Here is an 18,714-nt window from a genome sequence, read left to right as displayed (position 1 = left end):
TGCATACTGTAGACAGAAATATTAGTTCGCTTAATCTGAAACAGTATTGGTGTCTACCTGATTATAATGCCAACATCCAGGCTTCAATATGGCAGCTGAGTCTACCATACACACTACCTGCATCTATAAACTCTAGTCCTTCATGCGTTTTCATGTTTCTTTCCATTCCCGTTGTCCCTCCAACTAAAAATGCTTCCAATAGACTAATGTAGCTGAAGGAAAGAATAGTGCCCTCAATGGTTACCACTGGACTAAAATAATATACCACTGACATGGAAGACAGATCACATTCAAGTGTATTGATGCTAGTCAGATTCAATCGCCACAACTTTCTTAGTTTGAGTGGCCATTCTTCAGTGAGGCGCGCACACGAGCCGTTGTATTTACACAGATGGGGTTGGAATGAACACACCATGTCAGCAGGCCTTTGCTGTCCTTCTAGAACAAAAGAAGTCACAATGACATTGCAACGTTTGTACACTCTCCTTCCCAAGAGCAAGGGTATCATTTTGTCTGTTCCAAGCTCTGTCTCACATAGCCACTCACCACCCCAGTTAAACTGACGGTGTGAACAAATACACCAAGAAATAGAAAGAGCCTTTCCACTGGTGGCTGGCCTAATAACAACGCCACAGCTAAATTAAATCACTTGTCTGTCTTACTGTCCTTCTGCCTGCCTGCTGCTGCCTGCCAATGTCTTATCACTCCCTCTTCCCTCCTCTATTCCCATCCCAATTCAAGTCGTAACCTTGTTAGCACAAAATTGTCAAATTTGATTTGATCAGTGTTGCGTCCTTGAAGCATTGGCTGGATTAGCAATTGCGTTAGATCTGATATTTGCATCATTGAATGCTGGCGGAACATGTTCTATCTCTTTGTCTAACATATACTAACTTGGCTAATGATAGTGTGTTTGGGTTGTGATGCTCCAGGGCTAGGCAGAGCATTTTGTTTATAAAAAAAACAAAACAAAAAAAACATTAATATTGTTTCATGGGAACAGACCAAACAGCATCTGGGCAAAATTGTAAAATTGTGGAGGATTTCATTGCCCCAGTGGGCAAACGTTCTTCCGCACTGTAACTCACCTTTCTGTTTAGGTCAGGTGCTCTTAGACGATCTCTGACTGTAGAGTCTCTATGTTGTCATTGGCTGGCATCTCTCTCGCTGTTCTTGCAGTGATTGGTCCATCCGTATGTCAATCATTTGAGGCAAACGTTCTGATTGAACAGTTCCTTCACAGTTTTTATTAGCCCGTCAGTGATTTGAGTTAGCTTCAATTATGTGGCAGGAAGCAGGCTTTGGTAAACAACTGATTATTTTCACCGGATTTTAATTTGTGTGGATGAAAGATAGAAAACCTAAGCGAACAGTAGCCCCAATGAAATTATTCTGCTCATTTTTGTTGCCAGTAAAACAGCTTCAGAGAACAATTTATAGTGCAAACCCTAGCCTGAGTTAGAATGTATGTATGTGCATATTAGAATTACAGTTAGAACAATTTTTCATTACTGTTCATGACTGGCTTTGTTATTTTACTGATTTTTTTCACAGCAGTCATTTTGACATAGCAAAACAATAAATAGTAAGGTTGCTAGAGTTAGCTGGATTACGCTAAAACAGGACATGAACCAAGAAACAATCAAGAAAGAACCGATTATATTTTGGTGAGGGTCTTAATAGGTGCAGATACAGAAATGCATATTTGCTATTGGAGTAACTGGCATCATTTGATCCGTCCAACCCCCAGACTCAAAATGGCCCCGCCATCTGTTTGTCGTTCTAAACTGATGAACATACATTGATTTGGGGATTTAGTCCCACTTTTCCCACATCACAAAACCATTTAAAACTGATATTATGCAAGGTAATTGAGGACAAAAGAAGGGTGAAAGCAGATGAGATAAGTATTTTAAAAGATTTATTGCGTGAAGAAGAATGATGAAGACCCAGCTCAAGAGGAGAGATTTTTTTATTTTTATTTTCCTGCTGTGCTGTCTATTTTGTATATTAGGTAAAAGTGACTCAAAGGAGATATCACAATTATTAAAAAAAACAAAAAGTGACAGCACAAAATGAAGTTCTCACACATAGCAGTGCTCATTAATTCAGCTGTCTCAGATGGCACACATTCAGAATCCTTTGTGAAACAACTGGCCCAATTATCCATGTGTGAAGCACACCAGTGAACCTTCTTAGCTGGCCAGTGATTAACATTATGTCTAAGACAAACCACAAATATTTCCCTCCTGGAATCTCTGAAGTAGAGTGAAGTGCAAGAAACAAGTCACAGGAAGTGTCAGGACGTACTGACAGTTCCTCATAATCAGGTTGTTAACGCTAGCCATCTTTGGACAGAGTCCTGCTGAACATCTCTCCTTAAATGTAGAGAGTAGGGGGGAAGGCTTCTGATACCAATCCTTGTCACTTCGATACTTGCTGTTAAATCTGAGTAATTACATGGTCTGAGGGCCAGACACTGTGTGGCGTTGGGAGGGACATTTTTAGGAAACATGACCTCTAGGGATTAAACAGCTTCAGTATTCCTTCTCTGTCTTCACCTGAGACAGGCTCTAAGGAATCCAAATCCTAAATATTTTTTTATTTTGATAATGGCTTGACGGGCCGTGGCTGAGTCAGTATTTGCTTCCATTATTTTATCGTTTGTGTGAAATACATCTTGCCTTCCAGTAGTCGTACCTGATAGAAACTATGACACATTGTCCATTTGTGATGTACTCCTACTATAGGCCAAAAGAAATCACGGAGACTTGTGTTTTCACTGTGTGAACTGTCTTTTAGTTTGCCCGTCCTAACAGGTTATTCTGATAAGCTGATAAGACAGACACTTCCTGTTGGCATCACATTTTAAGGCACCCGCGTGAAAAAAACAGCTCTGTCCACCTTCTCATTTCAGACCCAGTTACAATCACATCTGACAAAGAAGTGAATTGATATGCTAATCACTTACACAACCAATTAAAGTGTTCCATAGAACCCTTGTTGACTAATATTTGTGTTTATTTCATAAATCAATTACTGCATCCATCCAAATTATTCCTTATTACCATAATAACTGAGCATATAGTTGCTTGAAACCTTAACATCTTTGGTAAAGTTGCATTTTGCAATATTTAAAAAAAGGTCTCTGAATAAAAACACTTGTCTTTTTTTGCCGGTACAGGGAAAGCCAATGCAGTCATCCAGTGGGATGAGGACTCTGCAGAGCGCTTCCCATCAAATCCTGTGCGAATAGCATTTGTCCTGGTGGTGCATGGACGCGCCTCCCGTCAGTTTCAGCGTCTCCTCAAAACCATCTACCACACGTCCCACTACTACTACATACACGTGGATCAGGTGAGCTCCAGTTAACATAATAACAACTGGTGTAAAGGTTTCACTGCAGACTTCCACTCAATTATTCACTTTATAAAATGTAAATCATTATACTCTGCGGCACGGCGGACGACTGGTTAGCACATCTGCCTCACAGTTCTGAGGACCCAGGTTCAACTCCGGACTCCCTTTGTGGAGTTTGCATGTTCTCCCTGTGCCTGTGTGGGTTTTCTCCGGGTACTCTGGTTTCCTCCCACATCCCAAAAACATCCATGGTAGGTTACCTGAAAAACTCTAAATTGCCTGTAGGTGTGAATGTGAGTGCAAATGGTTGTTTGTTGAAATGTGCACTGTGATTTGGCTGGCGACCAGTTCAGCGTGTACCCCGCCTCTCGCCCAGAATCAGCTGGGAAAGCTCCAGCATGGCCGCGACCCTCGTGAGGATAAGCGCCACGAAAAATGGATGGATGGATCATTATTCTCTTCAGCTGTGGATGCTGCAAGAGGCATACACTGATTATGTAATATGCCATTAGTTTCCGCAATCTGGTCAATCCGTAATGCATTATCTCATATCATTAGCCTAATAGCATAAATTGCCTATGTCAGTTTTAAATTACTGTTACCAGATCAATAAAAAAAATATATACCAATATACTTACTAAAACTTGGATTTTCTCTTGTTTTCCAAAAACTTTCAAAATAAATATGATTTGGGAAACTGCAATGACACATACAGTGGAACCTTGGTTTACGTGATTAATCCATTCCAGAAAGTCTGAATAAAACCGAATTTTACAAAATCCAAAGCTATATTTCCCATAGGAAATAATGTCAATCTAATTCATCTGTTCCAGACACCAAAAAATAGTAATACAAAGGTTTTGTAGAGACTAACTATAGATTTACATACAAAAACACTGCAATAATCATGAATGGCTAATGAAGTGGATAAAAGAACATTTAACATCACTTTTACCGTTATTGAATACAATTGATGGCATATACAGCGAGAAGGAGAGAGAGGGGACCCATGTTCCCAGTTCTTTCTTGACTTCTATAGTGTTTCTCGCCTCCTTTTTCAAATGGCTGGCAGTCTGACCTTTCTGTCGTATTATGTAAAAAGGTTTCAACAGAGGGCAAGGCATTGTCCACACTACAAGCTTTTATTAACAACTCAAGGCAATAACAAGCCTCCTTGTCTGCTTGGCAACACTTGGACAAGTTGGGTACCAGTTCAGGTTCCCAGCCAATCGCAGGGCACATATAGACAAACAACCATTCAGACAATTTGGAGACTTCAATTAACCTATCATGCATGTTTTGGGAAAGTGAGAGGAAACCGGAGTACTCAGAAAAAACCTATGCAGACACACTGAGAACATGCAAACGCCCGATCATCATCGGGCAGGAGGCGGGGTACACCCTGAACTGGTTGCCAGCCAATCGCAGAGCACATACAAACAAACACCAGTCGCACTCACATTCACACCGACGGGCAATTTAGAGTTGTCAATTAACCTACCACGCATGTTTTTGGGATGTGGGAGGAAACCGGAGTGCCCGGAGAAAACCCACGCAGACACGGGGAGAACATGCAAACTCCACACAGGCAGGGCTGGGGATTGAACCCCGGTCCTCAGAACTGTGAGGCAGACGCTCTAACCAGTCGACCACCGTGCCGCCACACTTACAGCAAATAGTCTGATCTTGTCGACTATGCTATTCCCATCTCTGTTCTCGACCGAGTAGTTGGAATGCTAAATGAACGAGTCTCTATCTCGCAGATTCTTACCTAGCATAGCTAGGTCTAGAATGTATTCCTGCGATCAACAAGGGTTCACTGTAGTTTCAGACTTACTCGATCAAAACTGAGCAGTATTGTCTTAATACTGGCAGAATTCTGCAATTAAGAAAGTTGTAGCATGTGGGGGTACACTATAGACTGGTTTTAAACTAATTGTTCAGCTGATATGCATAACACATTCATAATCCATCAACTTTTTAGTGAATTGCTGTCAAGAATGTTTGAAATGAAATATGTCTTCTTTGTTGCAGCGCTCCAACTACCTCCATCGGCAGGTAAAAGCCTTGGCTGCTCAATATCCCAACGTGAGAGTGACACCATGGCGCATGGCCACCATCTGGGGGGGGGCTAGTCTCCTGACCATGTACCTTCGAAGTATGGCTGACCTGTTGTCTATGAGGGACTGGAGCTGGGATTTCTTCATCAACCTCAGTGCTGCTGACTACCCCATCAGGTAAAATAGGGAGACATCACAGCATCATCTGTAATCTTGGGGGTGGGCAATTGGGTCAAGAAAGGCGATGAGGAAAGTCTATGTGTGTGTGTGCGCGTGATACACTCCGTAAGGACTTGGGCTTTGGAGTCGGAGGACATGAGATCAAGTCCTGTTATGGCCAAAAATGAATAAATAGCAAACTACCATTGAGGAACACCAATAAGTATAATATATATTTTTTAATGTGTGTAAAGCTGTGCATAGGATATTGGACTATTTTAAAGAAGGCAGTAACCAGGACTGCTCGACAATATGGGGTCTCTCAGTCCATATGGCAAGAATCCGATTTGCACGGGACTGGGCTTCTGTGGTTAACTGTGAGCTTTGAATAAAGAGTCTTTCACTCTAAAACAAACAGATCAATGAAATAAAACGTCTGCTTCTCAAACACTTTACCTTCACACCTTCTATTCGAGGTCTTTGTTTCCTTGCTTGTTCTCCATTCACTGGGTTACATGGTGACCTGATTACAATTTAATTGCCCAGGGTCAATACATATTGACTTTCTCTGCATGCTGTGTACTGGATGGTCCAAAAACCTGATCTCAATTTTGAAAGTGTTTCTTTAAAGAGGCTGTAGAGGGTAATTAAAGTCCACAAAGCGCATGTGAACTGGACATGATGTCACGGAAGTAGACTTGAGAAGATTTTGGGGGGTAAATTCCTTTAGGTGAGTTTATTGTCCTTCTGGGAGTTCAGGCTCTGCTGCATTTCTGAAGAAGCCATGCAGCAGCTAATTAAAATGCCTCTACAAGGGAAGAGTTATCGCTATTGCACAGCCAGATGTCCACCAGTTGGATTTAGACACGATGTTATAATGGACAAAGGGATGTAGGATCTGATGTCTTCCAAACTACAACCGAGTAATTGAATTTGTTCTGACAAGTTTAATGTTCTTGCTCCCATACTATTGATGAATGCTGCTGACATGCTGTCAATATGTTTCTGCAGCATGTCTGAGTTTGTCTTCTTGCATCACTGCATGCTTGCAAATCCATCCTGTCTCTGCAAGATTAAATGTATTCGCCAGTGTGCCAAAGCACTGTTTTGCTCGTATTTTGCATCCTTATTTGCATAAGGGTGATGGAGTTGGAAAAATAGCTGACAGTGGAGATTTTAAGACCCATCTGTTGGGAAATGAAACGATTGATGGAGCAAAAGAGGGAATTGAGATGCAGAAATGACAGGGAGAAAAGAGGGAGCGAGATCAAGCATGGGGAAATACATATTTTGGATCCTTACAATTCTGAAATACAGTATGTAAATTTGTGTCTTCTGTCATTGCAGAGCAAGTGTATTTGTAACAGCTTGGATTTGACCATGTCGACAGGCATATCTGTTCCTTTTAGTCTATTATTTTGGCATAATAAAGTGTGATGAAGTGTCTGGAGAGTTTTATGAGATAATGAGTTTTGTGTTTCTTCGATGAATGTGCCAGACCTCCAATGTGGGGGGGGGGGACACATACCCCTGTTCTTGACTTGCATCTATTAAGCAACCAAGTAACGGCAGGGACATATTCTATCCTCGTTTGGTCTGAACACGTAGTTACCTTGGTATCTTACATTCCCTGTTAGATTCTCTGGCTAAACCTGGCAGCTGTAAATATACTTAACTAAATACACAGGCTGGCAATGTGCGCCTGAGTGCCTGCATTCAGGACAAACGGCCACACACAAATTGTTGTATTTTTTTTTTTTTTGTGGATCGGGAGCACAAGTGGCAAAAGACTAAAAGAAAACTGATTGACAGGCTGTAAAGATACACTCTTCTTCTGCAATTGTTAAGCATTGTTATTAAATATATGCTGTTGTTTTGTTCATTTTCCTAAATCAGTGTGATTTACAGTGAACAAAATGTTTTTTATCTTAAACAATGACGTTAGATTCTATAATATTGTAGATTTTATTGAACAAACCTGGAATATTCTGTGCTTTTTATCAGTTGCGAGATCCTTCTTTAATAATTTGCCTTTAATTAAGCTCATCTTTGAAACGAATGATCAAATCGAAATCAGTGATTCACAACCAGGGTTGTGTGCCATGAAAAATCATGAGTGCAGCAGGAAATTATCCAATTTGACTTAATTTGTCAGAAAGATGGATGGATAATTACACGTATCTTGGTTTATCTGTTTTTACCAGTGACGTATAGTGACGGAAAAACAACTGAACGCTATTCTATGAGATGGCAGAAGGTACAATAAACCTGGGTATCCACCACAAATTGAGTTCAAGTCATGGCTTTCTGCGAGTATATCAGCTTTGTGACACTTGTGTTCTGTGTCCAGATTTCATCCTGTGGGAATAAATTTGTGAGTAAGTTTATACAAGATCATAATTATTTCAGTATTGTACTTTTTGTAACATTTTTCTGGGGGGGTATGCCGTGGGTTAATTGTTAACGGTTGAGAAACACTGATATAAATAGACAGATGAAACAAGATAATTGTGCAAAAACACCCCCAGAAAAACTAAAACTTGGTTTATTCAACTTAAACCCTACATACATAGTAATTTGTAACACAGTGTTTGCACAGCCGTCTATTCTATTCATCCAATATGTTTAAATCCTGGGTCCTGTTTTAGTTTAAATCTGAATTACAGAAAATTGGTTGCCAGTCTTTCCATTGTGACCGTAAAGGATTGGCAAGAATCCGAACGGGTGGAGTGGCAGAGGGTGGTCTTTCCTGACTACTGCTGTTGTTATCAGTGGGATGGGAGACAAGCATTATTTCCCCTCTAATTCCCTGATAATGTCTGTCCTGCCGCATGGCTGCCTCTCAAAGGCAAACACGGAGCCACTCACACCAATAGGGGGACTGCGTGTGTATGTGTGTGCATGTCCAGAGAGGCCAAAGGAGTGTTACACACATGCTTTTGTCAGAGAGCAGGACCCTCTTTCCCAGCTTTTATCTTCTACACAGTCTCCTTGTGCTTACCTTTTTCGCTTGTAAGCCCCTTTCATTTACTTTACAGCCGTGTTTAAAATAATTGAGCTTTGTGAGATAACTGTAGGATCCTCGTCTTGAATTTTGTGACTCACACGGTAATATTATTGTGAGTATGTTATTTTATGTTATTTTGGGGATATGAAGGTATCAGTCATCCTCTTCTGAAAAGGCCATTGATTAATTTTATAAATAAGACAAGCAAAACTAAGTTAAAATTATAAATTTTTTTGTTAAATTATAATTTTTTTGCCATTTCTTATGACAGAAAATGTGATGCTGGCCAAATGTGTTTGAGTGTCTAGCAAAAACCCGTTAACTATAACATTGCACTATTCCACCCTGGGATCATATACTTCTAAAAAGGGCACATTATGAATTGAACATGACCATGGAAGTGAATTGGTGGCATTATGATGAAGTTTAATTGGCTATGATATTGGTAAAAACTGCACAATTTCGATGTATCAGGTAGAGTGTGAGTATTGTGTGTGTGAGTGTGAGTGTGTGTGTGTGTGTGTGTGTGTGTGTGTGTGTGCGCGCGCGTGCGTGCGTGCGTGAATACTGCTGAGAAACAGAGCAGCCACCGGCCTGACAGTAAGCAAACTAGACCCAATGGACTCGGGTGACCGCTCAGGTGGCAAAGTTGGAATATGACACTTGTGTGTGGGTATGGGTGCGTGCGTGTGTGACTGAGTGCGGCTCCAGGCATTTTTGTGCCTCTGTGCATGTATATTGTATTGGCAATGTGCAAACTAGCGGTCACACAGCATGCATGTCTGGGTGAGAGTAGAACATGGAGATGCAAAAAGACCGTGTGTGTCTGCTCAGCATATCATCAGTTAGAGTTTATGGCTCAGGACCTCCTAAGATTAGCCCCCAGGCTGTGAAATTGCTCCTTCAAGAGAAAATGACATTAATATGTGCTTGTCCCTCCCCCCACTGATCTTTGAGCTTTTAACCACAGCCTTGCTGCTCTTTTCGAAAGGCAAAGCATGAAAGGCTCCAAACCAGAAGAAATGACTGGGGCACATAGCCTGCAGAGCAAAGCTTTTAGCCTGTTTGGCCTGTGTATGAGAGCAGGCTGCCCTACAATGTAAAACCAGCATGGAGTCTTTCATCAAAATAATGGCAACACAATCTTTTCTATGATCCTAAGTAGTCCGCCGGGAAAAACACACAGAGCAGCTAAAGTCATTAAATGTCTTCAACTGTTGCGTTTTGTCATTTTCTTCTAAAAATCTATGTTGAATGTGTCCTGTCGACTCACGTTATAATTACTGTCATTCTGACCTATTACATGCATAACACAAGTTTGAAAAGAAAATTATTACATTTTCAGATAAAACATTGAATTCTATTGGACAATGGGACATTACAGCAACATTCTGTTAAAATTTAAAAAAACAACCTTCAGTATTTATATAAATATAATATTGTTTTATTCACAGGGATGTTTATGAAGATCTTCACTTTCTGATTGCTGCATTACATTTTTCCATTTGAATGATGCCCAAAACAACTTGCTCACATCGAAGGACAGATTTTCAGATTCGTTTTTAGAGTGTGTATTCCCTGTAAGCTTTTGCTTTACACGGCATATAGGTGAACTTCAATTGGCACAGTGACATTTTGTAACCGCATTCTTCTTTTGCTTTCAGGACAAACAACCAGCTGGTGGCCTTCTTGTCCAAATACAGAGACATGAACTTCATCAAGTCCCATGGCAGGGACAATGCCAGGTGTCTTAACTCTGGGATTTATCATAATCGGCATTGGGAGGGTTACTCTAAAAATGTATTCCGATACAGTTACTAGTTTCCTGTTACAAAATGTAATGTAATGTAATCCAAGTACTATAACATTAAATTCATGTAATTTGCTGACTTATAATTACTTTTGGATCAACACCAAATATGCTAAAAAAGAAATTTAATATCAATACTATATGTTTTTGTTTATATATACTTATCTTGCCTTTTTGGTCTGATGAATGTTTAATATGCATGCTTTTGGAACATGAGAGGAGGCCAGAGCACCCGGAATTCAAATCTAATACCTCACAACTATGGGGCAGACGTGTTAACCACTTGTTCACCGTGCTGGGTAGAAAGAGATGGATGGATGGATGGATAGATTTTCTAGTTTAAAGTTTTTAAAACCTTTTCACATGATTCAGTTTTTGTTTTAACAAGTGAAATGGAAACGGGCACGCACGAACATACACACACACAACCTGGCAATTTTGAAACACTGACGATGATTGGTGACATCAACTGTGAAAAACCTTTTTTCCCTTTCTCTGCTGTCGTTTGAGCGAAATTGTGACCATTTATCTACCTGTTGCGCTGCTAAACCCCAGAAAAGATTGCTCGACCCACTAGTTTGAAAACAGGCGAGGGCTCAAATCACCAACCGGCCTCCTTCTCGCCTGCATTAAAAATGTAATCCCACAAAATCATATATTTTAATAAACATAAGTTTTATCTGATTATATGTTTTTTTGTGTGTAAATGTACCAGATAACAGTTATATTTTCAGGTATCCTGATTACGTATAGCCGTTACATATATTCCGTTATACCCCAAGCCTGGCCCTAACTCAAAATTCTGAACAACCGTCCTGATGAGAACTGGTTCAACTTGCATTCATCTTCCGTTGCCATTTCATGCATTATGGATTAACATTATTATTGTGGTGACCCAGTGAGTCTCCATCTTTGCTGCTGCCACCAGCAGCTCACTGCACTCGTCTCGCCCCGATGGCCAAGCAGACGTCACACTCCACACAAAAATACCCCAAAACGCACGCGTGCATGACTCAGGATGACTCAACAGTACGTCCTGTGCATTTGCAGCCACATTGCATCATTTGATTCCTCTTCTTCTTATCACAATTATTGATCAAAAACGACACTAATCTTGCTATTGAATGAAAGTATAATGTATCATTTATATCTGGATAGCTGAGACACGCAAATTCCACTGCCCATGAAACCAACAAGTTCTAAAAGGCCCAGCGAGTTGACCTGAACTTGACTCCGCACCTCTAACACTTAATATGCTCAGTAGAAAACCCATCTATTATGTATGTATCACTTGTAGCTGTTGATGAAAGTGTATTGTGACATATCAACAACACATTTAACCTGTCACGTAAGACAAGAGTAAAACCCTTATTGAGCATAAATTTGCAAAAAAAAGATGACCTCTAATTGATTGATTTACATTTGTCTTATTTTAGTCATCAAAAAATCCAATGTTCTGTATGATAACAAATGCCAACCTTTGACTACCTGTGTCATCCATTTAGTCCTCTTTTGTTTTCACCAGGTTTATCCGTAAACAAGGTCTGGATCGTCTCTTCTATGAGTGCGACACCCACATGTGGAGGCTTGGTGACCGTAAAATCCCAGAGGGCATCTCTGTGGATGGAGGATCCGACTGGTTCCTTCTGAACCGCATGTTTGTGGAATATGTCATCAACTCCAAGGACAACCTGGTCACCAACATGAAGCGCTTCTACGCCTACACTCTGCTGCCTGCCGAGGTAACACTCAGACAACACATTTTCATTTTACATAACTCTGAGTGACAGGTAAGCGAGGCTTTGTACTCAGGATGCATTGTTCATAGACATAAACTTCAGGTTTCTTGTCATTGCTGTTGGCAGGCAAAAATAACTTAAAATCACAAAGTGCAAGTCAGACGTGAGGCTTGGCTTTGTGGCTCTATTCAACTCACGAGGGAAATTGTTTCTTTTTTGTGATTGTACTTTTTCTGCTGCTGCTCTTTTGCCCTTGAGTACTGAAAGGGGTGCTGTTGTTTTCACTCTCTGCTATCTCCCTTTCTGTTTCCGCCACATGTCCATTTGTTTTCTTTCCAGTCATTCTTCCACACTGTGTTGGAGAACAGTGCCTACTGTGAGAGTATGGTGGATAACAACCTGCGCATCACCAACTGGAATCGTAAATTGGGCTGTAAATGCCAGTACAAGCACATCGTTGACTGGTGCGGATGTTCCCCTAATGACTTCAAGCCTGTAGACTTCCACCGCTTCCAGGTAATAATAACACCCTCCATTAATTTCACTTTTTGCTTGCAGTAATTTATGAACTTGCCTGAGAAACAGTCAGTCGCACTAGACACATTTAACCAGTTTCTTATTTCGTGACAGTAACTTTTAAATGACCACTTCATTGTTACACCTGCACAATCTACTAGGGCAAAGTCTCTCTCTCTTTTTTTTTTTTTTTTTTGCCAATGTGAGATTATCTAAGTGATACACATTCTTACTCCAAGCTGAATTTATGCAGTTATTTGTTTAAGCATGTATTTATTTTGTTAGTTATTTCACAACTGTATTTAGTCATTTAAACGTCAACAGTAACAGTGCTTAGCGCCGCTGAAAGCGCCACATTTTCTCCAGCTCTACCTAGATAGTGCCTGCCTACAGCACTGAAGGAATGACACTGTGCTGTCTTCTGTCTGCGTCCCCATAAATGCCTTGCATTGAGTGTTGTGGTTTAACCTGAGGCGTTTCACAAGTTTGTTGTGTTGCCACAAACTGTTTTTGTCCGTATTTTCTTCCCCCACAAGCATCGCAAACCACATCTTGGCTGTTTGTGGAGCCGAAAAAGCTGCGCACGAGTCTGTTTACGCTTTCCTGTTGTGTCTATGTCTGAGACTGAGTGACTGACTTCCTGAGCAACGTGACACACGTACCCAAGAGGAAGAAAAAGTAGTTTTCAACAACCGGGTATCTACACTATCTCATGATTTGGAAGTCCCGACTATGAACGTTGATTAAATAGTGATGTCATGTCAGTATTTGCGTGTATAACAATAAATACAGTACCATATCTACAAGTACCAGCTTAGCAAAACACACACGTTAGCACGTTAGCGTGACTCTCGACAAGCATACCATTTTCTCATGCGACCCCTTTGAACAATGAATTGCCCACCCCTGATACAGCGAGATCCAATCGTATCAAGACACAGATCAAAGAGCTGTTTTCAAAAGTCTGTCGTTGGGATACTAACGCTTAGTTTTGATAGTTTTGATTGTGGCACAGACAATTTAATCATATGTTTAGAATTGTAGTTGGAGATTGCAGTAGTTTAGAACTGCACTGCATTATACTAAAACCTGAAGTACATTATTGGTTAGCTCATTATTAGCATTGGTAGTATTAGAAACAGCTAAAGTGCAGCTCTATTCTGTGGCAAACTACAACCACAATAACAAATGTATTTTATTCATCGTTAAAGTAATACCTCTCAGACTATGAAAATCAAATGCAATCAATATTAGATTTTTATTTTATGTTACAACACTTACATTACATCTCATTAGATATTGCAGGTGTACCTACCTAATTAAGTGATTAGTGAATAGTCAACAGAGATAAAAAGCATTTTGAGTGCTGCACTGAAAAACATGCACAATTATGTACCCTCTAATGTAAAAAAAAAAAAAAAAAACTGGTGTTTTAATTGGATATTGACAAAATAGTATGCAAGTAACAGCAGCGGCTCATCCATAAGGACCCTATGGAACCAGCGGGTCACACTTCAAGTCCCACTGTGGACAAAGAAATTGCAACTATTTGTTAAAGAGATGCTGGTGTGAATTCTGACTAATGTTGAGGTGCCCTTGAGCAAGGCACTGAACTCTACAAAACTCAGCTCAGGGCCGCAGTCACAATTTGTGCACCCCCTCATTCTGACATCTGAACTGTTTGTGTGGTTACCAAGAAAAATATATAGAGCGTATATAGAGTGTATATTGAATTTCCCCTTGAGAGATCATATTCAGTGTATTTTTTTTTAAATCAAGTTTCTTTCTAATTAGCTACATTTACAAGGTTTAATTCTTAACGGAAATATTTTTGAAAATTCATTGTTTCCCCTCTAGCAGTTTGATGAAAAGCAGCAAAGATGAACATCTTACGGACAAAATGACCCTTAGGTGACAAGCACAAACCTTATTAGTTGATTTTCTGCCCCCAAGCTTTGTCCTCTACATCAGAATGTTCCCATAGCTCTCATAATCAATAAGTAGAAAGTGAAAATTTGAAAAGTAATTAGACCCTCCTTGCCTTGGGTGTTAACAGGAGGAATAGGATAGTTAACTTTTTAAAGTGGAAGTAAGTGAGTGGCAGTGACCCTGGGAGCCTGTCAAAGAATCTGAATCCCAGTTGGACTTTTAATAAGCTGCTAAAAAGTAACATCTGTGGCACAAAGTGAAAATGTTCTGCCACAGTTAAATACCGCTTGAAGTCATATACTTTTTCAACCGTGACTCCTGTCCTTCACATAGCTGTCAAAGCCGCAGCACTTGACTTCTTTGCCAGATTAGTCTGCCGCCTGTCTCGCCTCACTCACTGGCGCCCTAGTGCCAACACATTACCACAGCTCCCCGGCAGTGCTGCTGGCCTTGTTTGGCACCCTGGTATCTGTGAAGGCCATCCCTGGGCATAAAAGTAGGGAACAAAAGCAGGCTTTGCAGGAGCGTGCCAGGCCCCACTATAAATAGGACTTGATATCCCACTGAGCACAAAATCTGAATTTCCCATGGAATCTTAACATTGCGGGAGATAGACCAGAAGATTACCATAGACTGTATAAAATATGGGAATTTGGCCTCTTGCGTTAAAAAGTCATGCAAAGACAGAGAGAGGGACAATTGGGGGAGGAACTTGATTAGGAAGTCTAGACTGGAATTTAGTGAGTTAAATATTGTCTTAGTGAGTAGAATGGTTTAAATAGCAATTCTCACAGATATCCATCTATACATCCATTTTCTGTACCGCTTCTCCTCACGAGGGTTGCGGGCATGCTGGAGTCTATCCCAGCTGACTCTGGGCAAGAGGCGGGGTACACCCTGAACTGGTCGCCAGCAATCGCAGGGCACACGGAGACAAACAAACTCACATTCACACCTACAGAGAATTTACAGTTTTCAATTAATCTACCATGCATGTTTTGGGGATATGGGAGGACCCCAGGCAACCACTGGGAGAACATACAAACTCCACACAAGCGAGGTCAGATTTGAACCCAGGTCCCCAGAACTGTGAGGCAGATGTGTTAACTAGTCAGTCACCCTGCCGCCTCTCACAGACATAGTAAAAAAAAAAAAATTGTAAGTAAATGCGGTCATTGTCAGTAAATTTCCACGTTTAGCTTAATGGCTGCCATCCAAGACTCTCAACGAGCTTCAGGTTTCTTTGGTATGCGGTAAAAGCTCTTTAAATAAATCCTATCCAATGTGTGTGTAGAGCCGATAATGCAACACGACACGACAAACTTTTTATATTAACGGAAATTCATGAATACTTCAATTATAATTTTTACACTGAAACTTATATTGTAATATACTGTATACTGTTACACTGAACGGATTCGATTTATACCATGATATGAATTTCGGGTCAAACGTGAGAGTAAAGTCTAAATAATTTTTTTTTATGGCTTTCAAGGTGTTGTGTTGTAATGTTTAAATGTATTTTTGCCAACATCAGCATTCAAGACGCAAACCATGTTAATTATTTTGAATTGCCATCACCCTTAGATAACTTAATCTGGAGAAAAAAAGTGGCGGTGTGCCTTTTAAATGGGTCAGCACTGTGTAGTAGTGTGTTTCACATTGCATTTGGGAAGCATGTGGGAAAGACTGGCTATGACAGCACCGAAGGGCATGTCAAAACCCACTAGTTCTGAGAACATTCAAGCACCAAAATTTCCCACCTACACCTTTGATTTAATGTTGGAACCACACACAATCATCTGGTGCCATATGACATCAAGCTGCCAGCCTGGAATGACAGTTGCAAAGAGAAAGAGCTGAGGTCCCCAAAATGTGCCAAAAGTTCATTTGATCTCTTTTTAGTAGGTTGCACCAAGGTGCTTGGTGCTAGCTAACTATTGGTTAATAGTTTTGTGTCTGTGGCTGAAAAGAAAAGTCTTTGTGTACTCGCCAAGCTGTGGAGGCGGCAGATTTCATAATGCACCTCAAGCCAAACAAGATACAGTTGCAAGGACAGAGAGGGTGAGATTGGCGTGGATGGAAAGAGCAAATAAGGCAAAGCAAAAAATACAATCTGTGTGAGAACAGTTGAACAGATGAATTTTATGCTACTGACTGCATGGACTGCTTTAAATGGGAGTTAACAGGAGTATGTGGAAATGTATAAGTGTTGTCTTTCTCTGAATACAGTGGAACCCCACTATTCGCGGGAGATAGATACAGACCGAATAAAGAAAAATCTGCACATAACTGACGGCCATTGGAATTGCATTGAAAATAATACTGTATATACAATAATGATTAATAATAAATAAATACATACGTACATAAAATAAATACATAATACAAAATAATGACAAGAAATAATTAAACCCCAATAAGCAGGGATGAACCATCAATGAGTGTTTTCGGGATTGGTCCCCCCCCTCGCTCAAAAAAACAAAAAATTTACAAAAAACAACTAAATTAACAATAGAAAAAGAGGGTTAAAAAGGGAAGTGCCGAATTGCGAGCATTCAGTGGCCAACTTTATTTCTAAAGTTCCTGAATAACCCCCCCCCCCACATGGAAAGTTTCTGGAATTTTTCAGAAAATGTACAATTAATATGCAATAGTTGCTGCGTGACATTTCCTCATATGACACCAAAGACTCAATGTCAAAAGTTGCATATGAGCATATACTGTAAGCACTCACATTCTGTTTTCGTCCCTCTTGGTCAAATTCTCTATATACAGCATTACCCACTTGGCATTAGATCTGTGATTATAATCTCTAAATCTGACTAAGATGTCAATTTGCACGAAGGAATAAGGCAAGATATGGGTCGAGTTAATCACCGAATTGGAATGAGATCCACAAATGTGGTTTTGGCTTGACTTTTAGTCTTGTATTCCAAAGAAAAATGCTCGTTTTGAAGAAGGGAAGGTGATTGGATGAACATTTTGTCTATCACATTGATTATGGACAAATAAAATCAACTGATCAACCAGTTTCATCACAGAATAAGAAATGTCCCAAAATTCACCTGTAATCAGCACGTCCACCAGGAATGTACTCATGTGCTCTTCAAATAAAAGCTTCAAAATCATTCAATTATAAATAAGAAGAATTCTGTCTCTTTTACTGCCATAATAAATAAATAAAACTCTCAGTCAATGTTTATATCAAGGCATGATGTTACGAAGGATATGTTTTGTTTGTGTTTAAATGAAGAGCTTTTTCCAAAACAAGATAAAGGTCATATTTTAAATTGAATCTGGCCGTGCCATTCTGTTTCTATAAAATTTTGTTGAACATGTTCAGAGTGAACTAATAAATTGCTTCAAGAAGATCAAATTAATGTTTGTAGTATTTGCAAGTCAGGGTAAATAATCTTTTTCTCAGAATAATGCAAATGGATTCAAAGCATTTTGGAAACTGACTTCTTTAGCTTCTGATCATGTAAACACATGATTTTAAAAAATGCAATACAATGTTCTTGTCACTTCATAATTACACAATTTGAAGCAAAATAGTACCTACAAAGTATGACTTACAGTGGGTACAGAAAGTAGTCAGATCCCCTAAAAATTTTCACTCTTTTTTATATTGCAGCCATTTGCTAAAATTATTTAACTTCATTTTTTTCCACATTAATGTACACACAGCACCCCATATTGACAGAAAAAAAACGGAATTGTTGAAATTTTTGCAGATTTATTAAAAAGGAAAAACTGAAATATCACACAGCCATAAGTATTCAGACCCTTTGCTCAGTATTTAGTAGAAGCACCCTTTTGAGCTAATACAGCCATGAGTCTTTTTGGGAATGATGCAACACGTTTTTCACACTGGATGGTGAACGGTGGGCAGCCATTTTCAGGTCTCTCCAGAGATGCTCAATTGGGTTTAAGTCAGGGCTCTGGCTGTGCCATTCAAGAACAGTCACGGAGTTGTTCTGAAGCCACTCCTTTGTTATTTTAGCTGTGTGCTTAGGGTCATTGTCTTGTTGGAAGGTGAACCTTCGGCTCAGTCTGAGGTTCTGAGCACTCTAAAAGGTTTTCGTCCAGGATATCCCTGTACTTGGCTGCATTCATCTTTTCTTCGATTCC

General features: G+C 40.0%; 1 protein-coding gene across 1 annotated transcript in view; it reads left to right on the top strand.

Annotated features, from left to right (window-relative positions):
• The window catches only part of xylt1 (xylosyltransferase I), a 97,217-nt gene that overhangs the window by 54,517 nt on the left and 23,986 nt on the right, over positions 1-18,714 (top strand). Inside the window, exons 3-7 of the mRNA XM_061680306.1 lie at positions 3,185-3,357; positions 5,395-5,597; positions 10,251-10,331; positions 11,922-12,138; positions 12,475-12,651. Coding sequence (XP_061536290.1) covers positions 3,185-3,357; positions 5,395-5,597; positions 10,251-10,331; positions 11,922-12,138; positions 12,475-12,651 — 851 coding nt within the window. The remainder of the gene's footprint in view (positions 1-3,184; positions 3,358-5,394; positions 5,598-10,250; positions 10,332-11,921; positions 12,139-12,474; positions 12,652-18,714) is intronic.

Source organism: Phycodurus eques, chromosome 6 (genome assembly GCF_024500275.1).
Source record: "Phycodurus eques isolate BA_2022a chromosome 6, UOR_Pequ_1.1, whole genome shotgun sequence".
Classification (NCBI taxonomy): Eukaryota; Metazoa; Chordata; class Actinopteri; order Syngnathiformes; family Syngnathidae; genus Phycodurus; species Phycodurus eques.
The sequence above is the reverse complement of the archived record's forward strand: the minus strand, read 5'-3'. Positions and strand labels throughout refer to the sequence as shown.